Consider the following 20,498-nt stretch of genomic DNA (forward strand, 5'->3'; position numbering starts at 1 on the left):
GAGTGCTAGGACTGCGGTGTGAGCCACCATGTCTGGCCTATGTATTTTTAAGAGACAGGGTCTCACTGTGTCTGTCACTCAAGCTGGAGTGCAGTGGCATGATCACAGCTCACTGCAGTCTCCAACTCCTGAGCTCAAGCGATCCTTCTGTCTTCGCATCCCAAGTAGCTGGTATTACAGGCATGAACTACCACACTTAGCTAATTTTTTAAAAAAAGTTTTTGTACAGACAGGGTCTTGCTATGTTGCTCAAGCTGGTCTTGAACTCCTGGCTAAAGTGATCCTCCCACCTTGGCCTCCCAAAGTACTACGATTATAGGCATAAGCCACTGTGCCCAGCCTATCCCTAAATTTAACTGCTTTTTATATCTATGCAACTGTAGACAATGGAAAAAATTTTAAAGTATACAAAGGCCAGTGTAAAAGCAGTGTACTTATACTTTTTCTTCCTTCTGTAATGTTATATCTTTTCTGATTTAAAAAATTATAAAACACACTTTAAGATATAACATTTTAATTTAATCACTTAACACTTTCATTTTTAGTAAAGACTATAGTGAATACTCTAGAACATCCTGACTATATAACTTTTTTCTTGATTTATAAAATGTTTAATTGTGGTAAAATACACATAAAATTTACCATCTCAACCATTTTTAAGTGTACAGTTCAGTACTATTAAATAAATTCACAATGTTGTGCAACAAATCTCTAGAACTTTTTCAAAATTGAAACTCTATATCCATTAAACAACTTCCCATTTCTTCCTTCCCCTGCCCCTTACAACTATCCTTCTACTTTCTGATTTTATGTATTTAACTAATCTAGATGCCTCATGTAAATAAAATCAGACAGTATTTTTCTTTTTGTGACTAGATTGTTTCACTTGGCATAATGTCCTCAAGATTCATACACGCTGTAGTATCTGTCAGAATTTCCTTCCTTAAGCCTGAATAATATTCAATTGTATGTAAATATCACATTTTGTTTATCCATGTATCTATCAATGGACTCGGGTTGCTTCCACCTTTTGGTTATTGTGAATAATGTTGCTATGAACATAAGTATACAAATATCTCTTAGAGATTCTACTTTCAATTCTTTTGGGCATATACCCAGAAGTGGAGTTGCTGGATCATATAGTAATTGTATTTTTAATTTTTTGAGGCACTGCCATACTGTTTTTCATAGCAACTGTACCATTTTACATTCCCATCAGCAATGCACAAGGGTTCCAATTTGTCTATATCCTCATCAACACTTGTTATTTTCTGTTTTTCTAATAGTACCCATTCTAATGGGTGTGAGGTTAATATCTCATTGTGGTTTTGATTTGCATTTCCTTAATGATTAGTGATGTTAAACATCTTCTCATATGCTTTTTGTCCATTTGTGTATCTTCTTTGGAGAAACGTCTATTCAAGTCTTTCGCCCATGTTTTTTTTATTTTTTTGAGACAAGAATCTCACTCTGTTGCCCCGGCTAGAGTGCTGTGGCATCAGCCTAGCTCACAGCAACCTCAAACTCCTGGGCTCAAGCAATCCTACTGCCTCACGCTTCTGAGTAGCTGGGACTACAGGCATGCACCACCATGCCTGGCTAAGTTTTTCTATATATTTTTTTTAGTTGCCCAGCTAATTTCTTTCTATTTTTAGTAGAGATGGGGTCTCGCTCTTGCTCAGGCTGGTCTCGAACTCCTGAGCTCAAGTGATCTGCCCGCCTCGACCTCCCAGAGTGCTAGGATTATAGGCGTGAGCCACCACACCCCGCCTTTTGCCCATTTTTTAATCAGGTTATTTTGTTGTTTTTGTTGAGTTGTCAGAGTTCTTTATGTATTCTGTATATTAACTCCTTATCAGATATATGACTTGCAAATCTTTCTCTCCCATTCCATAGGTAGATAACCTTTCACTCTGTTATAGTATCCTTTGATGCACAAAAGTTTTTAATTTTGATGTAGTCCAATTTATCTATGTTTACTTTTGTTGCCTGTGCTTTTTTTTTTGCCTGTGCTTTTGATGTCATATCCCAGAAATCATTGCCAAATCTAATGTCATAAAGATTTTCCTCTGTTTTTTCTATGAATTTTATAGTTTTAGGTCTTAAATTTAGGTTTTTGGTCCATTTTGAATTAATACTTGCACATGGTCTAAGATAAGAATCCAACTTTATTCTTTTACATGTGGATACCCAGTTTTTAAAATAGAATTTGTTGAAAAGACTGTCCTTTCACCACTCAATGGTCTTGGTACCCTTACTGAAAAATCGCTGACTATATAACTTTTAAACGTATGTTTGTACATGAAATATGAGTATATTTAATACACTGTAAGATGAAAGTTATGCAGTATCATACAGAAAAAAATAATTTTTCACATGGGTGTAGAAAAGGAAGGCAAGAAAGATAAATATTTTAATTGTAAAAGAATTTGCTTTCAAAATATAAAAGTTGATAAACACTTAAGGTTGATCACTAATAAACCTCAGATAAAAATGCATCTGATTTATTCCTGCTTCATTTTCATTGAGGGATTTCCAGGATCTCGATTTTAATTATTTGTATATTTGCTAATTTTTATACTTAAAAAACCAAAATAAAATCTCCTATCACTGGTAACATTGACATTCCTTCTTTTTATACTAAAGCAACTTACTTTTTCCTATATACTTTTTCTCATAAATTTTATTTAGTCTTATTTTAAAATGACTATAAAAGGGCTCTGATAATCATCCGCACTCCCTACCAACAGCATGCATCACAAATGGAACAAATTGATTAATGCATAAGATTCTTTTAGACTGTCCATATTTCTTATGTTACATTCTATTTTTGCCATTTCTCTAATTACTAAGAGAACTGATCACAGGATAATCAAACCCTATGCTCATGGCTTATAGTTTAAAAGACAGGGAAAGAAAACAGCTAAGGTGACATTATTTATCCTGGGACAGTCTTAAAGATCAATTCTGCCAGGCTAAATTGTTAGACACTTGAAGGCAGAGGTCCTGTCTTGATTACTCTCTATTTCCCTTTCCTTACAAATCCTGAATGCCCCTAAACTACATGTAAAAAAAGCAAACAGATATTAAGAATGTATTTGTGTAGCAGTAAGAGTATCAAAAGAAATTTAAAGGGAGCACATGGCTAAACCACCACCAACTCAGGTGAAGTTGGCTAGATGTTTACCCACTACTAGTAAGTGTATTTCACTAGTAGTAAAATAAGAGGCTTAAAGGTATATGACAAAAATACAATGCTTCAATTAAAAGACAACTTTTAAAATTGGAATTAAGCCCACAATATCAAATACATAATAACAACAATTTTGCTTTTGATAAACCTCATTAACCATGACATATCATTCCTGTGAGAAAAATGTCTTGTGTACAGCAGGGACTCAGTAAATACTGCTGACCAGGACCTACTTTGTTTTTGTATCTAGTTTGAGCTATGTTTTAAATCTTAAGATATAACACAACTTGAAAGAGACTGCCTGGGTTTGAATCCTGGCTCTACCACTTACTGTATATCTTTGGGCAAATTACTTAGCCTCTCTGTACCTTAGTCTCTTCATATGTAAACAAAAAACTCATACCACACCAAACCAAAACAAATACGGTTAATTATATTAATAGTAAATACCCAAACCATAAAAGAAGAAATTCATCAAATGGACTTATCAAAATAAAAACTTCTGCTCCTTGAAAGACCAATTAAGAAAAGGAAAAGGCAAGCCAGAGACTAGGAGGATATACTTACCAAACAAAGTGCTTGTCTTTTAAAGTATAATACAACTCAAAAAGACAAACGAGTGATTTTTTTTTTCCTTTTTGAAACAGAGTCTTGCTCTGTTGCCTGGGTGAGAGTGCAGTGGCATCACCATAGCTCACTGTAACCCCAAACTCCTGTGCTCAAGCAATCCTCCTGCCTCAGCCTCCCAAGTGCTGGTGCGTGCCACCACACCCAGCTAATTTTTCTATTTCTTGCAGAGACAGAGTCTTATGTTGCTCAGGCTGGTTTCGAACTCTTGGCCTCAAGTGATCCTCCTGCCTCAGACTCCCAACATGCTAGGATTATAGGTGTGAGCTACCATACCCAGCCAAATAACTGATTTTTAAAAAAGGGTAAAAGATTTGAACAGGCACTTTACAAAAGAATATATAAATGTCTGTTAAGCATAAGAAAAGATACCCTCAACATCACTAGTCATCAGGGAAATGCAAATGAAAACCAAGATGAGATACCACTTCATATGTACTAGAACAGCTCAAGTTAAAAAGACCAACTATACTAAGTGCTGGCAAGGATGTGAAAACATTAACTCTCACGCACTGCTGGTAAAGATGCAAAATTGTACAGCCACTTTGAAAATCAGCATGGCAGCATCTTATAAAATTAAACATATACTTACCAATAAGTCTACTCCTACGTGTTTATTTAACCAAAATCAATGACAACATAAATCCACACAAAGACATGTATGTGAATGTTTGTAACAACATTATTCATAGTAGCCCCAAAGTGGAAACAACCCAAATGTCCAATTTTGGAATGAACACACTGGCATTTCTATATTGTGGAACACTACTCAGCAATTCAACAGGCATAAATTTCAAAATCATTATGCTAAGTGAAAGAAGTCAAACCAAAGACAACATAAGATTCTATTTATATGAAATTCCAGAAAAGGCAAACCTATAGTAACAGAAACCAGATTAGTGACTGTCTGGGGCCCCAGGTCCAGGAAAGAGAGTGACTGCAAAAGGACATAAGAAAACTTTTTAGGGTGAAGAAACTGCTTTATATTTTGATTGTGTTGGTAGTTTCAGCACTATTACCAAAATTCATCAAATTGTATGCTTAAAAGGATGAACTTTATTATATGTAAATAATACATCAATAAAAAACATTCACAGAGGCTTAGACACAAATGTTAATATGACTAACAGTGACCAAAACTATACTAAATAAAGTGTATGAAGAATCCAAAAAGTAATTATAAGAGTGGTGTGAGGATTAAATAAAATAACACACATAAGACCCTTGGCCTGGCATTGCAAGTACTTAAAAAGTGTTAGCTATTAGTCTTCCAGCATGTATTTTCCTCCTCTGACCTCAATATTTAGTGGCTAACTAAATTAACAGGTATTTTTACTAATGATCATGGAACACAATGCAACAAAAATAAGATTATACTAATGTTACAAACAGATCACTGATATTCACTATGGTTTAATCTCAATATTAAGAGGGAAGTATAACTATGTGAAGAATCCAAAATTATTGGTTTATTTTTGTTTCTCTTACTTCTCAAATCTGGGGGGAGGAATATAATAAATAGGATTTTTATCTTCATAATTCCTAAGCATGTTAGTCACATACCAAGAGCATCGAAAACAACTTAAATGACGCAGCCTTCTATCTTTTAGAGGTGAGTGGCGGGGGGTGAGGCTTTAGTGCTCTTTGATTTACTTGTAATAACAAAGGTAGAAATATTAATAATTCCTTCATCCCCACATCTATCTCCCTCCTCCATTTTAGTGAAAATATATTTGCTGGATGGAGGGAGGGAAGGAGGCAGGGGAAAAGACCAGAACTCGTGTTACAGAAGTACATACAAAAATCCTTATCATTCTTACTTCAACTTCTTTTTAAATGCATTCGGAACAGTTCGAGGAATTCAGAACATATAATATTTAGTTAAGAAAATCTACTAAGGGAAACTATCACCTCTTCATTCTAATTTCTGTTACATATTCCACAGTTCTCTTAGATTGATTCAGTTTTGGTCTTTCCCAACTTTCTGGGACTAAAAAAGTTAAGCATTGTTTCAAAAGGTTTATATGCATGCGTAGAGTTAGGACCCAAACTGCTTACCATTCCATTATAAAGCCAGTCAATAATCCCAGTACTGTAATAACAGTAATAGACATCTGAGTGCTTACTGTGTTAGGCTGAATGCTAAGCAACAATGTGCATTATCTCAACGTAACAGTATACACTGTTATATAATAGTAAGTTATATATAATAATAGTATATTTGATTATTGTCACTTTAAATGAAGAAAGTAAAGCACAGAATTTAAAAGATGGTACAGAGGCTGGGCATGGTGGCACAGGCCTATAGTCCTAGCACTTTGGGAGGCTGAGGCATGAGGATCACTTGAGGCCAGGAGTCTGAGACCAGCCTGGGCAATAGCGAGACCCCATTTCTACAAAAAATTTTAAAATTATCTGGGTGTGGTGGGGCATGTCTGTAGTCCTAGCTACTCAGGAGGCTGAGGCAGGAGGACTGCTTGAGTCCAGGAGTTTGAGGCTATGATGATGCCACTGCACTCTTGCCCAGGCAACAGAGCAAGACCCTGGCTCAGGGAAAAAAAAAAAAAAAAAGATGATACAGAAAAAACAACAAACACATACAATGTGTGTGTAGGTATAACTTAAATTTATAGGTATACCTTATGGTATACGTATTTTTTCAATGTGATTTTCACAGACAGGCTCTTGTAACTCTATTTTAAGTACTGAAGTCATACTAGAATCACCAAATTAGCATGACTTCCCATCGCAATATTTCTCTTTATTCCCTGGGGAGAGGTACGATATAAGGGATCAAGAGACTTCAAATGCTATTTATGCTACTGTTCATTTATATTATTTTTCTTCATTTTCATACAGTAGCTACTGCTACAAAATCTAAGTATAAAATTATAAACTGCCTAACCAATACTTCTTGTTTTATAGGTAGCTGAACACATTAAGAGTTTTACCAGAGGTATATCACTCTACCCCAATATTTCTTTTGCTTTTCCTTCTTTTTTTTTTTGAGACAGAGTCTTACTCTGTTGCCCCAGATAGAGTGCAGTGGCATTATCATAGCTCACTGCAACCTCCAACTCCTGGGCTCAAGTGATCCTCCTGTCTCAGCCTCCCGAGCAGCTGGGAGTACAGGCATGCCCTGCCATGCCAGGCTCATTTTTCTATTTTTAGTAGACATGGGGTCTCGCTCTTGCTCAGGCTGGTCTCCAACTCCTGGGCTCCAGGGATCCTCCCGCCTTGGCCTCCCAGAGTGCTCGGATTATAGGCATGAGCCTGCAACTTATATTTAATATTTTAAAAAAAGGAACTCTGAAAATCTTTTTACTCTGCTCAAAATTCTAGGAAACATGAAAGACTCATTCACCATAGTGTTTTACTGAGAAAATATGTGTAGAGAAAGTGGCAATATAAATTCTTGATAATTCTTAATTGTACTTGCCAAGACAGCTGCTAAGAGATGACTTATCTTAAATCTATCAACTTCTTCAAGACAGAAATTCTAAGAGTAGAATAAAGATTTAGGGGCAGTGGGAATAAGAAGGTCTGACAAGGCCAGTCCCTCTGAGGTCATCTAAACTAAATAATGATGCCATAGCCATTCTAGTAGCCCTGGAGGTTCACATCCCTAAATCAACAAAAACGAAAAAAATTCTAAAATAACTCATAATTATCTGCTATGAGATTCTATATTTGATTTTGATTGCTATCTTATTCAAACACAAGATTAATATCACATGAGCCATTAACTCACTAAGGACCTGAAGGAGCACTGGAAGCAGCACTTGGAGCTGGAGTTTAGTCTTAAAGAACACAGCTGGATAGGAAGCAGAATTCACCACTATATGCAAATGATTATGGGTAGCAAAGAGTTTAACTCCTTAGTTCCTTGCTTGCTGTTTTCTTTCCCAGATCAATGCTTAGTTAGCAATTCACCTTGATACAGAGTCAGAAGGAGAAAGGAATTAAGTCAACACAAAGCCATAGAGGTGGTAGGGGGAGTACCTCTTTTTTTCCCACACTTAATCTAGGAATGGACTCGAAATGCTTGTTATGTCTGTGGCAGATAAGAATAAAAGATGTTATATAACTCAGCCACAGGGTTTACAAAGCTGATGTGTGGGCTATTATTCTTACAAGATTAAAAAAGTAAGAGGGCTGGGTGCAGTGGCTCACGCCTGTAATCCCAGCACTTTGGGAGGCCAAGGTGGGAGGACTGCTTGAGGCCAGAAGTCTGAGACCAGCCTGGGCAACATAGTGAGACTCTGTCTCTACAGAAAATAAAAAAATGAGTCAAGCATGGCAGTGTGCACCTGTTGTCCTACCTACTTGCGGAGGCTGAGTGGGAGGATCACTTGAGCCCAGGAGTTCAAGGTTACAGTGAACTATGACAACACTACTGTACTCCAGCCTGGGCAACAGAGCGAGACTCTTGTCTCTTAAAAAAAAACAAAAAAGGAAATAAAGTAAGAATATTAAATTAACTTATTAACTAAAGATAGTTAAAGGCATTTGAAAAGAAATTAGCAAAAATCACATTTTATATTTGAAAATATTAGTTCTCAAGCTTGTTTTCTCAGGCCTCCTTTACATCTTAAAAACTGAGGACTCTAAAGAGCTGTTGTTTATAGACATATCTATTGATACTTACCATATTAAAAATTAAAAAGTAGTTATTTAATAATTCATTTAAAAAAACAATTACCTCATGTTAACATAAACAATTTTATTTAAAAATTTTTATATTTTATATTTCCAAATGAAAAAGAGTCAGGAGAAGGATGGCATTGTTTAATAATTTTACAAATGTAACATATAATACAAGACAACCAGGTTCTCACATCTACTTCTGCATTCATCTGTTGCAATTTTGGTTGAAGTATATGGAAAATATCCAAACCCACAAAGATAGTTGGAAAAGGTAGGAACACTTTAATAGCCTTTTCAAATAATTGTGAATATACATCAAAACTGAACAAGTCATAAGTTTCATAAGGTCAGTTACAATGTGGAATCTGAAAGTATATCAATGAATTTTCATATTGTGTTACATTAAAATCCATTGGGCTAGCTTGTACTTTGAATGGACTGTTTATTCACACATGATCTTGCAACATCTTGCATTGGTCACTGGGAAAACATTGGTTCTGAGTTATAAAGATCTTCCAAATGTTGGCACATTTCACTATATAATATGTTAAAAATCACATTCATTAATACTTATTGATCTCATCAGAAAAGTCTTTTAAGTTTTGGAAAGCTGTCAAAGCTCACAATGGCAAATACAAATTCTCTAAAACTATAATTTTCACTTGAAAACTCAATGGCAGCCAGGTGTAGTGGCTCATGTCTATAATCCCAGCTACACAGAAGGCTGAGGCAGGAAGATCACTTGAGGCCAGGAGTTTGAGACCAGCCTGGGCAATATAGCAAGACACCATCTCAAACAAACAAACAAACAAACAAAAACCAACCCATCTCTATGGGAACAAACATTGTCAGTTGTTTTTCCTTGAAGTGACAGCTCACCCCATTCATTTTCAGGATAAAATACCTGCCAAATACTGCATAATCAAATGTGAATAATCAGTTCGCCCTTTCAAGTAAAAATGGTGTTTCATGAAAAAAAATGCAGCTAGTTCAGCTCTGAACTAAAACAAGCGCATAAGTGCTTTTCCTTGAGACCAGCATCATGCTTCCATATGCCAAAGAGCTCTAATGTGTGCTTCCCTTCCTGTCACAGAATATCAAAACGATGGGAAACTCAAGGATTGAGTTTTAACAAAATTAATAATTTTTACTGCCTTGTCAAGGACATTCTTAAGTGAATCTAGCTCTTTCCCCTCATGTAAACAGGGAATGAGTGGCGGTGAAAAATACCACGACTACTGGTATAGGTGGTGCCACCGCCTAGATGTGTTAAGCAGTCAGCAGGTTTTTTCTTTTTTTTTTTTGCCTTTTAATTTTTATTACTCAAAAAAGCTTTTTTTAAAATTTAGCTTTCTGACTCTGTGCTCCACCTTCAACACTTTCACAACAACTTTCTGCTCCTCAATAAGGAAAGCACACTTGATCCTGTCACGGACACATTTAGCACACATGGAACCACCACAGGCCCTGCTGACGTGCTTTTTCGTTTTGGACAACCTCATAAGAACTTTAGGTCCCACAGCACAAACTCCTTGAAGTCTGCCTGGGCACACGCCACACGCAGATTTCGGTGCTTTCCCAAACTTCTTGGTATAAAGGTAAACAATTCTATTACCAGGGGTTCGGGACAACCTAGTTCTGTGAGAGGATGTATTATAGGAATGCCTATGATGGTATGTCAAATGCTGGACCATTCTGAGTGCTTCTTGACAACAATAATTATTAAATAACTTCCTAGAAGAAGAGGGAGCAGTGTTTACCACTGTAGCTTTTGTGCCATCAGTGCAAATGTCAACACAGTAAAAAGGCAAATAACATCTCAAGTGTTTTTATGAAAATAACTGACATTATGGACCCCATAAAAAGATCTCAGGGAAAATGCAGGGACCCTTGGGCCATATTTTGAGTGCTAATACTCTCTTTTGGCAAGGATAGGATCCACTGCTCCTATATAATACAAATATAGCAATAAATCTAAGCAAAACACAACTCAAAAAATACCCTCTTACCTTTGCCAAGACTAAAGACAAATGGTTCATTTCTATCATGACTAGAATCAAACTTCTTTCCATTTGATAATTTTCCTTTGTAATGGACATAAACTTTGTCTCCAATCATTGGCATTTCCTCACTGCGCCCCACTCTTTTGACAATCTAGAAAAGACAACATCAAGAAAAAGGAAGTGAAACTTTTTACTTATAACCAGAGAATGAAAAAGTCACACAGTTCGTCCCAAGACACCCAGGCAGATCTGCAAATATACTACTATCCATCCTTTCTAGAGGCTTCCTTCATAGTTCTCACAATAACCCTCACTGTTAGAAAATTGTCCTTTACTAATATTTTTCTGTTATATTTAATTTTATTCCTGATCACACTATTTATTTCCTCAAAAGAATTAATCAATAAATCCTGCTTCATTGGGTTAATGCCCTATCCTTTTGACACTAAAATGCCTCAAAACGCAAACTTGTGAGCTAGTCCATATATAATCTGACTTAGACCAGAAAGACTGGTGGACTTTTAAAAACATTCAAAAAGAAGTATAGATTCCAAACATGTGATTTTATTTACTTCCCTCCTTTGCTAAAAATATTAGCTTCTGACTAAAGTTTGCTAGTTCGGTTTAATCTCAAAAAGTTCAATTTCCTGGTATAAAAGGTTATACTTCCTATTATTTGAAAAATACTCAATCCGTAACATTAACATCATCACACAGTTTAATATGATACTGAATAACTTGTTTTCTAGTAAAGGAAATACCAAAAAAAGCCTCAAGCTGAAAAGTATTCAGCTATCATAAAATCCAGTGTATTTACTTTGTTCTTGGCAGAGCAAACTGCTAATGCAGTTGGTCAGTTCTGGGAAAAGCAAATTAAATCCAGGCATGTGGCGGTTAATTGAGTCAGTCAATTATCTATGCCAAATGAATCATTTTTAGTAGGTAAGAAAGGATGGTAGCTAATATCCAATGTACATCTTTTTGGGGAAGTGTTTATGTTTTTATTTAAAGAATTCAATTATTTGCTCTGAAATTTTTCTTTGAATTGTGCCCCCCTCCCCCATACCCAACATAAACACTGTGGACTTAGATTCCACAACTTTCTTACTCATAAGTCCAAACACTTTTTTCTTTTTAAGAGACAGAGTCTCGCTTTGTCACCCTGGCTGGAGTATAGTGGCACAATCATAGCTTCAAACTCCTGGGCTCAAGCAATCCTCCCGTCTTAGCCTCCTTAGTAGCTAGGACTACCGGCATGCTCTATCACGGTCAGCCACTGTTTTAAAATTTTATTTTGTAGAGACTAGGTCTCACTATGTTGCCCAGGCTGGTCTCCAGAGATCCTTCCACCTTGGTCTCCCAAAGTGCTGGGATTACAGGCATGAGCCACCATGCCCAGCCCCCAAACACTCTCTAAAGGAAAAACATTCATTACTGCCCTTCTAGGACTTCAAAAGAAAAAAAAGTTTAAAAAAATTAATCTAAAAGAAATCACAAGATATTCTACAAGCACTCATGTTCATGAACTGCATGTGGTGTTTCGGAGCCTATGCCCAACTGTCAGCCTCACATGGAGGGAATCTGCATTTCCAGGACATAGACAAATAACTGGCCGTATGGGATGAATGGCTCCCAGGGAGATAGAGAGCCACCCACGTCACAAGTGGTACTGTGCTATCACTTCAGGCTTCCCCAGCAAGATGAACCTATGACTAGATCTGGAGTTGCCTTAAGTATACAATCTAGTCTCAGTTCATTTAAAAAATGTAAGCCCAAATGGTATCTTCCTATGATAGTTACTGACTTTCCACACCTACCTTAGGTTTTTATTTAAAAAAAAAAAAAAAAAAAAACTTAATAGGAGAGATTACTATAGAACAGGCACTGTGCTAAGTGCTTTACCTAATCCTGGTAAACTCTATGAGATTGGTAGTATTATTATTCTAATTTTATGAACAGGAAATTTAATCACACAGAGGTTAGACTAAATTACTCTAGATCACACAGTTACTAGACCTATTTAATCTTAATCAAAAGCCCCCATGGTGAAATTTGAGGCTCTACACAATGACAAATGATACGATTTACAGGGCTTCCAATCTCAAACGTTTCTTATGAGCCTAAGAATCCTGCTGCTAGATTTATTCCCTAGAACAAAGCAGGGTCTGAGGCAAGTTGAGGACCATGTTCTCTGGAATGGGCACTCTGAAAAGATGAAAGGGAAAGCCTTAAGTAGAGGTAGGGAGATGCTGAGGACAGCCTGCAGAATCTCCACTATCTCTAGGAGCGCCCTGGAATTTGGGATGAGTGTTGTTGGGATGAGCTACAGGCTGAGAAGACTTCTGAAAGAAGGTATCATGATATAAATCTGTAGCCTAAAACTCTTATTCTATTGATGCAAGCCTCCAAAATTTGGCTTGGCACATAGCAAGTGAATAGCAATACACATATATTCAGAAGAGATCTAGGCAAAAAAGAAAGGCTTTCAAGTAAGCAGTATTTTTTATAAGACAAAACAAACTAAAAAATTCTTATCTGTTCCTACTGACATAGGAGATGTTAAAATTCAGCATAGTGGTAATATTTAGAAAGCATACGATAATCTTTTCAGGAAAAGCAAAACAAAACTATACAAAACTTTTATGTGTAACAATAGCATAGAAGAAATAACTACTTAATGTGACTGAAGCCACTTAACCTCTCAGCTTCAGTTTATCCATTTATAAGAGGGAAGAATCAAGAGGTGCTCTGATTCTGTATTTTATTGGTATCTCACACCATTGTGAGATACGAATAAAAAAATGGGAAAATGATTAACTACAGAGTGAAAAAATACACACAATCATGCATCACTTAAGGCAGAGATACATTCTGAGAAATGTATAATTAGGCTATTTTGTCACTGTGCAAACATCATAGAGGGTACTTATACAAACCTAGATGGTACAGCCCACTAAATATCTAGGCTAGATGTATATTCTATTTATTGCTCCTAGGCTACAAACCTGTACAGCATGTTTCTATAGGCAATTGTAAATTAATATAATTGTAAGCCTTTGTGTACAAAGAAAGGTACAGTAAAAATATGGTATAAAAGGAAAAATGGTACAGCTGTATAAGGCACTTACCATGAATGGAGCTTGCAGCACTAGAAGTTGTTCTGGATAAGTCAGTGAGTGAGTGGTGAGTGAATGTGAAGGCCTAGGACATTACTGTACACTACTGTAGACTTTATAAACACTGTACTCTTAGGCTACACTACATTTATTTTTAAAATTTTCTTTAACAATAAATTAACTTTGGCTTACTGTAAATTTACTTCATAAACTTTTTAAAAACTTTTGACTCTTTTTTAATAACACTTAGCTTAAAATACAAACACACTGCACAGCTATATAAAAAATATTTTCTTTCTTTATATCCTTATTCTATAAGATTTTTCTATTTTTTAATTTTTTTTAACTTCTTAAACTTTTTTGTTAAAAATTAAAACACAAACATACACGCTAACCTAGGCCGAGGTCGATCACATAAGCAATATTTTGATCATCAATATCACTGTCTTCCACCTCCATGTCTTGTCCCACTGTAAGATCTTCAGGGACAATAAGATGCATGGAACTAGCATCTACTATGGCTTCTTCTGGAATACTTCCTGAAAAACCTGCCTGAGGCTGTCTTACAATTAACTTTTTTTTTCATAAATAGGAAATATATACTCTAAAATAATGATAAATCAAGTATAGTATAGTAAATACATAAACCAGTAACTCAGTCATTTATTATCAAGTCATTATATACTATACATAATTGCCTGTGACAGGCAGCGCACCGGGTATTTCACCAGCATCACCACAAACACGTGAGGAATGCACTGGACTGCCACACTACAACATTAGCAGGCGACAGGAATTTTTTGACTCCATTACAATCTTACGGGACCACCACTGTATATGCAGTCCGCCAACGACCAAAATGTCATTATGCCGTGCACAACTATATAGTGTTTTAATAAGTAGGAAAGCTAATTCAAAAGTAAGACATATTCACTGATGAAACCTCAAAAAATATCTTCACTGCACATAGGAACATTATTTCTATGTAAAAATAAGTCCTTCTGAACTTTGCAAGTTAGCTTTTTCCCTTTAAAAAAAGTCTTTAAAATTGTCATTAGCTAGTTTTAGCATACTAAAACGATACATTAAAATAGTAACCCATTTGTATACTCTGAGAATAGGGAGACAGAGCCCTTTAGAGTCAGCCATAACTAGGACCTGAACCCCAGGATCTGCATTAACTAGGATATATAATACTGGGCAAGTTAACTTACCTAGCCCTGCCTCAATTTCATCATCTATAATCTGAAATTAAAAATAAAAATCTCAGCCACTCGGAAAGCTGAGGTGGGAGGGCTGCTTGAGCCAGAGTGGGAAACATTGAGACACTGTCTCTAAAAAAATAATAGTAATAACAGGCCAGGTGCAGTGGCTCACACCTGTAATCCTAGCACTTTGGGAGGCTGAGGTGGGAGGACTGCTTGAGGCCAGGAATTTAAGATAAGCCTGGGCAACATAGCAAGACACCATCTCTACAAAAAAAAAAAAAAATTAGCCAGACGTGATGGCATGTACCTGTAGTCCTAGTTACTCAGGAGGCTGAGGAAGGAGGATTGCTTGAGTCCAGGAGTTCAAGGCTGTGGTGAGCTATAATCTCACCTCTGTACTCCAGCCTGAGTGACAGAACGAGACCCTGTCTCTTAAAAAAATTAATAATAATACTTGGCTGGGCGTGGTGGCTCACGCCTATAATCTTAGCACTTTAATAGGCCGAGGCAGGAGGATCGCGTGAGCTCAGGAGTTCGAGGCCAGCCTGAGCTGGCCCCATCTCTAAAAGAGCAAGACCCCATCTCTAAAAAAAATTTTAAAAATTATCCAGGCATCATGATGCACACCTGTAGTCCCAGCTACTTGGGAGGCTGAGGCAGGAGGATTGCCTGAGCGCAGGAGTTTGAGGTTGCACTGAGCTACAACGACGCCACTGCACTCTAGCCAGAGTGACAGAGCAAGACTCTGTCTCAAAAAAAAAAAAAAAAAAAAAAAGATAATAACAATGGTAATAATAAATAAAATAAATAAAAATAAAAACCTCAGAGTTATGAAGATGAAGTAAGAATTTATAGTGTTTAGCACTGAGTAAGCCTCAATAAACATTATTCATCCCCAGCTCCCCTCAAAGAAAGGTTTTATAAACAATCTTTCCAGATAGCAGATTTCCCTGTATGTCATTCAACTTTGTGGCCTCACCTTTAATACTCCTCTATCTTTTTTGGAGGTAATATCCTCTCCCTGTTCAGCAACAGTGGCTGCTGGGCTTTCTCCATTGTTCTTGGCACCTTCATCAGTAGTCATTGTCTTTTATAAGTCGGAAACCTGCCGAGAAGAAACATATTTTAGCTAGGAAAAATATCACTTCTTTATGCATCTTAAATGCCCCTAGGAACTGAGCTTTACCCAACCTAAGATTTACTTAGGGCCAATAAGGTTAGACACTGAAAATGAAAACAAAAGCATTTGCTATGAGCATGCACTGATGTCATCAGCTATGGAAATAAAACGTCATCCAATTCTTTAATTTCCCATCTAGTTCTGGTCCCAAATTAGAGAGTGGTACAAGTCAGATTTGGTACTGATTATATTCCTTAACACAAACACACAGTGACAAGCCGTCCTCTCAGAACTTTGAAAACATCCTTTTCCTACAGCCGTATTCTTGAGAGAATTAAGAACTTCTCAGGACATCTGATAAAAGAAGTGGCAATCTATTACAGTGGTCAACAGAACAGGCTACAGAAGCTGACAAACCTGAGTCTGAGTCCTAGCTCCAAGCTTCTGACATTAACTATTTATTTAACCTCACTGAGCTTTAGTTTCTCATTTGTAAAATGGACATAATACACTGTTCATAAGGTTACGGTGAAACATTAATGAGATAACATATGCTAAGAGATTAGCACAGAGTCATAACTTAAAAATATATTTATCATCATTAATGGGTCTTCTGCAGGGCCACATTTTTCATCTCCTGCCTTCCCTATGATATTCAAGGCCCTTTACAATCTGGCCCTAACCTATCTTTCAGTTCTAGCTTCCACTACTTTCTTCCATGAAACTCACGCTCTAGCCAAACTAGACCAATTCCACTCCTATAACAAGTCCAGTGCTTTCCCATATCCATGCTTTTGGTTACTCTCTCTTCTTCCCCAAAACATTCTCCCCTTTCAAATGCTACTTCCAACATGCCAACTGTGACCCTGTATTTGGAAGTCATTTTGCCCTTTTAGGTACTTCCTTAGCTCTTCCTCTATTTGTTGTCTATATTTATAAGAAGACATGCCTATGAGATTTAAAAGATTCTTCAGAGCAAGGGCCATGATTTGTTCATATTTAGATTCCCTAGAATGCCTCTTTTTGAAAGGTAAGACAGAAAGTGCAAGGAATTTGTGATAGAATTTAGGTGTTCTTTCTCTGCTCCTTCCAAGCTGTTTGTATGTTGGCTACTTTAACTTCTTTAAGACTTTGTTCCTTACCTGTGTAATTAGAATAAAAACATCTACTTTCATGGGTGACCTCCTAGATTAAGTTGTATAATGTACATTTTAAAAGTACACTATTCAAATGTTAGTTCTTATTGCTATTGTCGTCACCTGACAGACACTTTTTCATGCAAAGCAAAGCAATGTGACAAACAGACTAATCAACAGGCTAAACAAAACACACCCAGCCACTGCCATGACAAATTCCACACTGCTCCCTGATTGAGCAGGGAAGACCAAGAATCAACCACTTCTATAGCTATTCCATATTAGGCTAATAACAAACTTAAGGCTCACCTCCTGGGCCCTCTTGTCTACACTGTCAAAAAGAGCTATTTTGTACTTCTGAAAAATGTCTTATTGATACAACCAATAATTCGACAACTTAAACATATATATAGTGTTTTAACTCATTTCCAAAGGACCACTGTTGACTTCAGTGTCAACAATGAGACAAATCAAACTGCTAAGTCCAAAAATCTTCAAAGAGAACACCAAAAACCAGGGACTAAGCCCCTTTGCTTTAGTTTCTAGTACAGTTCATGCCAAACATAAGAGATCCAAATGTTTGGCTCAGGATAAGCAAAAGGCCAGAACAAATTGTTCTCAAACAAACAACAAAAATTAAGTACCTAGGCTCTACATGATGCTGGGCAAGATAATCAGGAAAATTAGATGAACAGGGATGAAACCTAATGCTTATTAACACACTTGTCTGATGCACAGAAACTTGTTGAAGGCACCTCAACAACAGAGGGAAAAGATCTTCTAAATATTTTGGGGGTATGGACTATATCCTTGAGAAAATACATGCACACAAAAAAATTTCCTGAGGCTTCACAGATATACTGACATCCATCAATAGACACCTGGGTAAATTCTGGTTTAAAGCATTGAACAAATTAAAAACACCAGGTGTAAGATTATTGGGGAAGGACAGCCACACAGTCCCAAAGTACCACCTTACAGATTACTATTAAAAATGGAAAAAGTACCTTTCCAATGAAATGATCTGACTGATATCAGCCTAACAAGCAATCCACATCACAACCAAACTCTGCAACAATAACGAGACAAATTGATTCTACTGTGTCTCCTGATGTGATGTAGTGGGAAGTATATATCACCTATGTGGTATTTCTACCAAAAACATTTAACCAGAAATTAATCAAGAAGAAAAGACAAAATCAGACTGTAGAAGATTCTACAAGACAATTTGACAGAGACTTCTGAAAAATGTTAATGTTATAAAGGACAAAAGAAATAAAAAAGGGATGGGGAAAAAAAGAGAGACAGGAGACCTGTTCTAGATTTAAGGAGACTACAGAGATATGATGACCAAGTGTAACCAGTGATATTTAGCTTGATGCTGGATTGGGGGGCAAAAACTTAATAAAAGGACATTTTTTTGAGAATTATAAAAATTTAGAAAAAACAGGCTTTATTATTAGTTTATTTTTATTGTATAATGTAAGATCTGGAGTGTTTAGAGTATTGTGGTTTTATGTAGAATAATATTCTTATTCTTCAGATACACATGCTTAAGTAGTCAGGGATGTCATGATGTCTGCCACTTGCTTTCAAATCAATCACTGAGACAGTTTGCACATGTGCACATGTCACAGAAAATTAAAAACAAAGCATTGAGCAAACATGATCACAACATATTCAAAGACAAGGCTTTCTTTCTAATGCTCATGATTTGGAGTTCAACTAAATTTTTAAATGAAAACATTATCAATAAAGAAACATTTTCTCTGGTTCTAACCTTACTGCTTTGGAAACAATGCCTTGCTTAAATTCAAATAAACAGGAAACTTGTATAAGTTGATCTGCTAGCTTTGTAAGTCCCATATGATTAAGGAACTTGCTCTTCATTTTTTGTTCCAGCACTTTAAAGGATGCAAGTAATCGTATTAATACTTAGAAAATTCAGTTCATTTCTTTATTTCTCCAGATTTATCTGCTTTTCAAAGTTCAGAAAAGTTTGTTTTCTTGTTGTTTTTATCTTTCTGTTTTAATTATTCACAGTACTTCTCTTCAGATGGACAAGAGCCATCCTCTGAGATTACTACGATTACTTGCATCCTTTAATATTTCCCCTTAATTTCAGTCAAGCCATTAGGAGTATAGGTTTTTGTAAGCAAACAAAACAAATAAGTAAAACTCTTTTTCCTTGATCGAGTGTTATGTGAAAAAGACAGTAAAAACAGATAATTCCTAAAAATCTTTAGGACACATTGAGAAAGTTTTACTGTTTTCATAAGAGAGACTTTTCTTCTTTCCCCCACCCTGGATTTAAAACCACTATGTAGCTATGGATATTAATCTATGATAAAGCTTACTGTGCTGAAGTGCCCAAAAGTGGAAAATTGCTACCTAGTACATCGGAAAGGGAACACGCAGTTTGTTCTGTTAGGGACATGCCAGATAAGCACAGACTCTCCAAAGTGCTAGTCAGCAAGCACCTGACACGTAACAGAAAAATGAGAATACGCTTGATATTTCATCAACATTGTACTAAAACCTTAAGTTAACATAACTAAATTATCAGATCTCCCCACATGAGAAGTCATCTTAAAGCCTTACCCACTAATTCCCCATGTATATTACTATGCTGTTGTTCTCTTTGTTAGAATATAGATATCTTGCATCAGATTATGTTACCGTCTAACAGGAGGGTTTTCAGAAAGACAATTCTTTGGTAAACTCACTTTTCTTCTCAGCACAAATAATCACTGAAGAAAGCAAAGCAAACAGACCAAATTTGCTTTAACTCTGACTGCTTAGTAGAATTACTGCTTTTAAATAAGCAGGAAGCGGCCGGGTGTGGTGGCTCACGCCTGTAATCCTAGCACTCTGGGAGGCCGAGGCAGGTGGATCGCTCGAGGTTAGGAGTTCGAGACCAGCCTGAGCGAGATCCCGTCTCTACTAAAAAAATAGAAATAAATTATCTGGACAACTAAAAGTATATATAGAAAAAATTGGCTGGGCATGGTGGCGCATGCCTGTAGTCCCAGCTACTCGGGAGGCTGAGGCAGGAGGATCGCTTAAGCCCAGGAGTTTGAGGTTGCTGTGAGCTAGGCTGACGCCACGGCACTCTAGCCCGGGCAACACAGCGAGACTGTGTCTCAAAAAAAAAAGAAAAAAAAAAAAAGCAGGAAGCAATGGGCTATATTATTATCAAAACAAGAAAACCTAAAAAAAATCACACAATTCAAATGTTAATGTTATGCAATAAAGAATGAACCTGAATATAGTTTTTTTCCCCTTTAATACGATTTTACCCTATTTGGCCTCAAAAAGACAGTACTAAGCCATCAACTTTCTCTAAGATGACACTGGGATGACAAGAAAAGGTTTTTAAAATCTGTAAAACCTTAACTGAGCTGGAAAACAAGAAAAGGTGTATATCACTGAACTAGAACCTGGGGGG

General features: G+C 36.5%; 2 protein-coding genes across 2 annotated transcripts in view; both read right to left on the reverse strand.

Moving 5' to 3' along the window:
• FKBP5 (FKBP prolyl isomerase 5) overlaps positions 1-20,498 on the reverse strand; it is a 98,512-nt gene that overhangs the window by 40,499 nt on the left and 37,515 nt on the right. The window contains exons 2-3 of the mRNA XM_045543584.1: positions 15,774-15,899; positions 10,477-10,621 (exon numbers count right to left, since the gene is read on the reverse strand). Coding sequence (XP_045399540.1) covers positions 10,477-10,621; positions 15,774-15,878 — 250 coding nt within the window. The 5' untranslated portion in view covers positions 15,879-15,899. The remainder of the gene's footprint in view (positions 1-10,476; positions 10,622-15,773; positions 15,900-20,498) is intronic.
• Positions 9,213-10,470, reverse strand: LOC123632859 (60S ribosomal protein L34-like). The gene has a single exon (XM_045543586.1). The coding sequence runs from the start codon at positions 10,159-10,161 to the stop codon at positions 9,787-9,789; it is 375 nt and encodes a 124-aa protein (XP_045399542.1). The 5' UTR covers positions 10,162-10,470; the 3' UTR covers positions 9,213-9,786.

Source organism: Lemur catta, chromosome 2 (assembly GCF_020740605.2).
Source record: "Lemur catta isolate mLemCat1 chromosome 2, mLemCat1.pri, whole genome shotgun sequence".
In the NCBI taxonomy this organism is placed as follows: domain Eukaryota; kingdom Metazoa; phylum Chordata; class Mammalia; order Primates; family Lemuridae; genus Lemur; species Lemur catta.

Bases quoted from the DNA above. Each gene is read 5' to 3' on its own strand.
- LOC123632859 (XM_045543586.1), bottom strand. From the start codon at position 10,161: ATGGTCCAGCATTTGACATACCATCATAGGCATTCCTATAATACATCC.